Source organism: Poecilia latipinna, unplaced genomic scaffold (assembly GCF_001443285.1).
Source record: "Poecilia latipinna isolate Pla-1442-1.1 unplaced genomic scaffold, P_latipinna-1.0 Scaffold795, whole genome shotgun sequence".
Classification (NCBI taxonomy): Eukaryota; Metazoa; Chordata; class Actinopteri; order Cyprinodontiformes; family Poeciliidae; genus Poecilia; species Poecilia latipinna.
In genome coordinates this window covers 30,781-37,900 of record NW_015113411.1, presented here as the reverse complement: position 1 = coordinate 37,900, position 7,120 = coordinate 30,781, and the positions used below count along the sequence as shown (strand labels likewise).

At 51.4% G+C, this 7,120-nt stretch overlaps 1 protein-coding gene across 6 annotated transcripts in view; it reads left to right on the top strand.

Annotated features, from left to right (window-relative positions):
• The first annotated feature begins 1,197 nt into the window (after positions 1-1,197).
• The window catches only part of sptan1 (spectrin alpha, non-erythrocytic 1), a 26,057-nt gene continuing 20,134 nt past the window's right edge, over positions 1,198-7,120 (top strand). For all 6 annotated transcript variants that reach the window (XM_015046853.1, XM_015046851.1, XM_015046850.1 and 3 more), the window contains exons 1-7: positions 1,198-1,304; positions 4,588-4,827; positions 4,922-5,047; positions 5,457-5,597; positions 6,178-6,458; positions 6,538-6,682; positions 6,757-6,911. In XM_015046853.1, the coding sequence (XP_014902339.1) occupies positions 4,591-4,827; positions 4,922-5,047; positions 5,457-5,597; positions 6,178-6,458; positions 6,538-6,682; positions 6,757-6,911 (1,085 nt within the window). In that variant the 5' untranslated portion in view covers positions 1,198-1,304; positions 4,588-4,590. The remainder of the gene's footprint in view (positions 1,305-4,587; positions 4,828-4,921; positions 5,048-5,456; positions 5,598-6,177; positions 6,459-6,537; positions 6,683-6,756; positions 6,912-7,120) is intronic.

The window sequence follows — 7,120 nt, the reverse complement described above, 5'->3', positions numbered from 1 at the left end:
TATATATATATATATATATATATATATATATATATATATATATATATATATACACAGCACAGAGGCCCTCATCCTGGCTGCACAGGAACAGGCCCTAAACACCAGAGCAATAGAAGCTCAGATCTACCACACCAGACAAGACCCAAGGTGTCTTGGGTTCCTTGTACAACCTACCCAAGGTGTAGGTTGTGCAAGGAGGCCTCTGAGACAGTCCAGCACATAACAGCAGGGTGCAAGATGCTGGCAGGGAAAGCGTACATGGAACGACATAACCAAGTGGCGGGCATAGTGTACAGGAACATCTGTGCAGAATATGGACTGGAAGCCCCGAGGTCAAAGTGGGGGACACCCCCAAAGGTGGTGGAGAATGACCGAGCTAAGATCCTGTGGGACTTCCAGATCCAGACAGACAAGATGGTAATGGCGAACCAACCGGACATTGTGGTGGTGGATAAAGAACAGAGGAAAACCGTTGTGGTGGATGTAGCAATACCAAGTGACCACAACATCAGAAACTGGAGAAATACCAGGGCCTCAGAGAGGAACTGGAGAAGGCCTGGAAGGTGAAGACCACAGTGGTGCCTGTGGTCATCGGGGCCCTCAGGGCAGTCACCCCCAAACTGGAGCAGTGACTAAAACAGATCCCAGGAACAACATCAGACATCTCAGTCCAGAAATGTGCAAGATACTGCGCATAACCCTCAAGCTCCCAGGCCTCTGGTAGAGGGAGGGAGAGAGAGAGAGACTGCAGAGGGTGAGAAGGGAATTTATATATATATACACATATTTTTTATCTTTATTTCAGGGCCAGAACAATTATTCACATGGAGTAATATCTGTATTTTGAAAACAACAAGAATATAATATAATACAGGTGGAATTTTTGCTTTATGTCATAAAAGTAAGTTTCCCAAAGAGGAATAAACAATGTGTCTCTTTAAATTAAATATGATTTCCATGGCTTGACTACACTTTAATACGCTAATATCCAGAGATTATGGCACAAATTAAGTTTTAAAAAATTAAATATAAGTTTTTCCTCAACACAGCAGCGTCTGAGGTAAACTAGAAGCTGTGTTTTTCCTCCGGGAGTTTTATTTTCCACTCCTAGAGGTTTGTTTTGCTCGAAAATGAAGTCACTCCATCTCCCGCCCGCATTCGTGTCCTTCCGTCAAACTTCGGGTGTCTCCGTACAGCTGCAGGAGTGACGTCATGCCACAGAGCGCCCCGCCCTTCAAACGAACCGTCTGGGTCGATTCTTCGGGATAACCTCTTCTCCATTAGCTCTTTGGAAAAACCTCACGGTAAGGAAATTATTTCCACGTTTCCTGCTTGATGAGCCAATGTTGCGTTTTAAAACCAATAAATGCTGCTTTTTATTTTGTAGTTTTAAGGCTGTTTGTTCGGGTTTTTCGGCCGTGACCGACAGGCTAGCAGCAGCAGCTAACAGCGACGGTGAAATAAAACGTTAAATATCGGTTCAAAGACGCTTTATTTGCTGTTTAAAGGGTAATAAACGCGTGCAGAATATGATGGAGACTGCAGTTCCGATTCATGGGCGTGTTTTGGTTTTCAATGAGGGTTCGGATGGTACCGGGTGAAGGTTCTGCAGATTAACCCAGATTATTGGACAGATGTTCAATAAAAATAAATGGTTTCCGGTCAGAAAGGAGCCGCCCAGGCCTCCGTCCATCACACCGCCGCGTTAGCACCGCGGTTCTGGACAGAATGACGCGGATGGCCGTCCGAACTAATACCATCAGCCTTGTGCTGAATTCCTCACCTACCATCCAGTTAACTGGAAACCAGTCTGCAGGACCGAGATAAGCCCGGATCTGATCTGAAACCAGCCGCTCTGTTTGTCCGAACCGGGTCAGAGTGGGTTTAACCAGAACCGCAGAGCATCTGTATTCAGATAACTGCTTTAAGAAGCTGGTTACTGTCACTGCAGCAATGCTAGAGCCACAGCGAGGGGGCGCTGCTGCGGGTAAACTCATAGAGATGCCGTCTGATTCCGAGCAGAGGCGGCTCTAGGACAGGTTGTCCGGGCCCGGGGGGGGGTCAGTGCTGCTGCTGTTTACCGTCTTTCTTTGCTGAATTATGACGTAATTCTCAGGTTTCTCTGATTTAGTTCCACATGAGAAAGTGGAACAAACCAAGTATTTTGGGGTGGAGATGTCAGAATCGGGTCGTTCAGACTGCAGTGAAAAAGGTTGATCTGCTGTGTGAACGCAGCGTTAGCTACAGTTTCTGTGTCGCTACAGTAAATTGATTTAGTTTCATCTGGTGATCCAGGGTCGGTTCTGAAACAGTTTGAGATTTTATTAGACCGCTTCAGATGTAGCTGCAGAAACCAACTGGGTCCAGGCTCCAGCAGCCGGGCCTTCAGGATAAACCGGACCTGGTTCTGATGGTCCGCTCTGTAACAACCCGGGACGCTGGAGACGTTCCTGGAGAAACCATTAACTGGTTTATTCTCACTGTTTCCATGGAAACATCTGGACCAGAGAGCCTTTGGTTCTGCTGTCTGGGTGTGGTTCTGACCCGGTTCTGATCCGTTCTCGTCACACTTTTACTGTCCTATAGACAGCTTTAGAGCTAACCGTGGTTCTTCCATCCTGCAGCATGGCGACTTTCCCTAAACCCAAACTGAAGGTAACAGCTGCTGTGTGTGTGTGTGTGTGTGTGTGATGTGGTGTGTGTGTGTGAGGTGTGTGTGATGTGTGTGTGTGTGTGTGTGTGTGTGAACAGGCAGCAAAAACCTGGAAAATGAGGCGAATCCTGGGTTTCCAGGCCAGCGGTGGGGGGCGGAGCGTCTCTGCAGCAGAGGCTGGGCTTGGTTCTGCTGGGTTCTGCCCAGTCACTGCACTGCGTCTGACACAGCAGAAGGTTCTGGTTCGGAGCGGAGCGGATCAGAACCGAGCCTCAGAGGAAGAGCAGCTGAGGACAGAACCGCTCTGTGTGTATATGCTGTGATTCTGGGTTGTGCTGACCTGGTTCTGTTCGCATGTTTCCTGTTGGAGTGAAACCTTTGCATGTGGATGAAATGTGATGGAGGTTCTGTTCTGGTCGGGTTCTGATACAGCTGGGAAAGGTTCAGGTTTCCTCCTGTCGTCTCTGGAAACCTGCAGACCGGAGCAAACGTTGACAGATTCCAGAGCTAATGCTATGTTAGCAGCCATCCTGCTGTTAGCATAGCCGTTAGCGCTCGTTGTCATTCCAGTGAGGAGCAGAGGTGACGTCATCCTGCCATGTGACAGAACAGTCTTTAGCATCAGTTAGTTTCAGTTAGCATTGCTCAGCGTTGTTAGCATCGGCTAGCACTGCTAGCATGGCTGACCTTCCCGGATGTTTCTACATCCATATTATCCATGTTATCTTTTCATTTAAAGAATACATCTTTAACATTTAGCCTTCCTGTTAGCTGCTGAAGGTAACCATGGCAACAGAGGATATCGCTGTATATCTCCTGATGTCTGGACCCAACAGAACCTCCAGAACCTTCTGGATGATTTCCAGACTGACAGTGACATGATTAGCTGACTGAACCTCCTCCAGGTGAACTTCCTTTGTCTCCTGAGTCACTTCCTGCCCCCCCTCCCTTCGACGCTCCCTGGGCGGCGCTGAAGTGGATCATCCACTCCGCTGAGGTTCAGGGAGTGTCAGCTTGGACTTTAACATCCTCTGATTACCTCACACACTCCTCCATTATCGGGATGTTTGACCCGGTTCTGCTTCCTGCTCATCTGCTGCAGCCATTAGCAGCGCCTCCATCAGAAACCACAGGAGGCGTGTCTGTCTGCTGAGGGGGGGTTATCTCCTGAAGCAGGGCGGGGGGCTGTGTGTGTGTGTGTGTGTGTGTGTGTGTGTGTTATCAGGCGCTGCAGAGCCGAGCTGCTTGCTGATAAACCTCCTCAGCTGTGGAAGCAGCTCATGTTTCCTCTGGATGGGAACAGAAAGACCCCGCCTCACTTCCTGCTGGAGCCTCGGAGTTTTGCTGGCCCAGCGGTCGGTTCTGAGCAGCAGCCGGTCCGGTCCGGTCCGGTCCGGGCGGCGGCCTGAGCCCACAGAGACGCTGACCGCTCACTTCTCTTTGTGTGGGAACTCGGCGCCGCTCACACCGGGGGATTTCCGCCCCCACCCCTCCAGGCATTCATAGCATGTCAGCTGCTGCTGGTTGCTAAGCAACGGGAGGGGAGGGGGGAGGGGGGCTTCGTGTCCAGCCTTTCACTGTGGAGCCGAGGTTCTGGTCCACTGCAGAGAAAGCTCTGGTTCTGTTGGACGGGTCCCACTTCTGCTGCTGAACAGAACTAAACTCCACTGATCCAGACCTACAGCTACCAGCAGGTCCGGTTCTGGTTCTGGTCCGGTTCATGTTTGGTTCTGCTTCTTGTTCCGGTTCTGATCCAGGAGAACTTTCAGCACTGTTTTCTGTTGCTTTGTTCCCATTGGTTCAGCTCCTGACCAATCAGCTGCGTTCACATGGCAGCATCGAGTGTTTTCATTGGACCTCCCAGAACCGGACCTGTACTGCAGCTGGTTCTGGACCAGACCGGGTTCTCATCCTCTCTGTTCTGTTCGTTGCAGAAAATGGACACGGTCGGAGTCAAAGTGTTGGAAACGGCCGAAGACATCCAGGAGCGCCGGCAGCAGGTTCTGGACCGGTACCGGCGCTTCAAGGAGCTGTCCATGGTCCGGCGCCAGAAGCTGGAGGATTCGTACCGATTCCAGTTCTTCCGCCGGGACGCCGACGAGTTGGAGAAATGGATCCAGGAGAAGCTGCAGATCGCCTCCGACGAGAACTACAAGGACCCGTCCAACCTGCAGGTCCGGTTCCGACAGGAAGCGGGCCTGGCCCGGTGCTGTGGCTCTGTTGAAGCCGGACCCGGTTGTGCTGCAGCTGACGTGTGTGTCCTCACAGGGGAAGCTGCAGAAGCACCAGGCGTTTGAGGCTGAGGTCCAGGCCAACGCGGCGGCCATCATCGAACTGGACAAGACGGGGAACCTGATGATCACCGAGGGACACTTCGCCTCAGAGACCATCCGGGTACGTCCCACAGACTCCCAGAACCGTCCCGATCCGGGCCAGCCGGTTCCGGACGGGAACGGGCAGCTTCAGACGATCCGGGTTTGATTGTTGTCCCTGTCGGGTTCAGTCCTACACTCCGTACCGGACGCAGCAGAGGCCCATCGTCACCAGCGTCAACATGGCTGAGTACATCCAAGTGTGTGTTTGGACTGGAGTGGCTCCTCTGTGTGCTTCCAGAGTTCTGACCCGGTTTCCCAGCAGCCCCTTTCCACTCTTTAGTGTGACGAGCTCTCTGGTCCGGTCCGGAGGATCAAAAACAAAAACAAATCAGTTAATTTGTGACGGCGAGGAGCTCAGAACCTGCAGGAACATGACCCGACCCGCCTGACGTAGATCTATAGAACTCAGAGAGGCTTTTTGTTTCCAGAGCCGCCTGGAGGAGCTGCACCGCCTCTGGGACCTGCTGCTGCAGAAGACCAAGGAGAAGGGCATGCGGCTGCTGCAGGCCCAGAAACTGGTGCAGTACCTGAGGGAGTGTGAAGACGCTCTGGACTGGATCAGCGACAAGGTCAGAACCGGTTCTGGTCGGAGAACTGCTCTGGGTCAGCAGAGTTAAACGCTTAATTCAATAAAACTTTTATTAGAAACTAAATGGTTTTCTAACTAGTTACAAACCTAATATTTGACAAATATTTTTAAGAAATTAAATATTTTATTATCCTTTTTTTTTTCTTTATTCAAAAAAATTAAACTTTGAGATTTGGGGAAGTTTGTTTTAGAAAAATAAAGAAATGTTTCATAAATGTATTAGTATCAGGGCCAGATTATTTTTAAACTATGAGAATAAAACCATATTCTAAATTTATTCTTGTTCCTTTAAAAACATTATCCTGACCCTGAATCTGTTGTAGAACAATACTTTTAAAAAAATATTTTATTTTCATGAAGTTTTACTGCAGTATAAAGAGACAAAATGTTTTAAAGATGCTTTTAGTTCTTATAACGAAGATCTGCAGCAGCCAGACAGGCTCCACCTGCTGGATGATTGTAAACATCCTGAAGCCGACGCAGCTGAAGCCGACGCAGCTGAAGCCGACGCAGCTGAAGCCGACGCAGCTGAAGCTGACGCCGCTGTGCTCGCTGTGCAGGAGGCCATCGTGACCTCTGAGGAGCTGGGTCAGGACCTGGAGCACGTGGAGCTCCTGCAGAAGAAGTTTGAGGAGTTCCAGACGGACCTGGCGGCTCATGAGGAGCGCGTGAACGAGGTGAACCAGCTGGCCGGGAAGCTGATCCAGGAGGCGCACCCGGAGAACGAGCTGATCGTCAGGAAGCAGGAGGAGGTGAACGCGGCCTGGCAGCGCCTGAAGGGCCTGGCCCTCCAGAGGCAGACCCGGCTGTTCGGCTCGGCCGAGGTGCAGCGCTTCAACAGGTGAACGCCAGAAACCTCAGGACGAACGTCTTCTCAGGTTGGACCGTTCTCTGAGCTGTGATGCTGCTTCTGTCTGCAGGGATGTGGATGAGACCATCAGCTGGATCAAGGAGAAGGAGCAGCTGATGGCATCCGATGACTTTGGGCGGGACTTGGCCAGCGTTCAGGCTCTGCTGAGGAAACAGGAGGGTCTGGAACGAGACCTGGCCGCTCTGAAGGACAAGGTGGGACTCCTGCTGCCCCACATTCCCACTCAACTTTTCAGGGCCCTGCTAACTCCCTTCCTGCTGTCAACCAGGTGAACACTCTGGGTGGGGACGCTGAGCGCCTGCAGCAGACCCATCCTCAAAACGCTTCCCAGATCCACCTGAAAAAGGACGAACTCATCACCAACTGGGAGCAGATCCAGACACTGGCTGCTGAGCGCCACGCCCGCCTCAACGACTCCTACCAGTACGCATCGCCAACCAGACACACAACCAACCAACCAGACACCCCAACCAGCCAACCAGACACCCAACCAGCCAACCAGACACCCCAACCAGCCAACCAGACCCCCCAACCAGCCAACCAGACACCCCAACCAGCCAACCAGACACCCAACCAGCCAACCAGACACCCCAACCAACCAACCAGACACCCAACCAGCAACCCACACACAC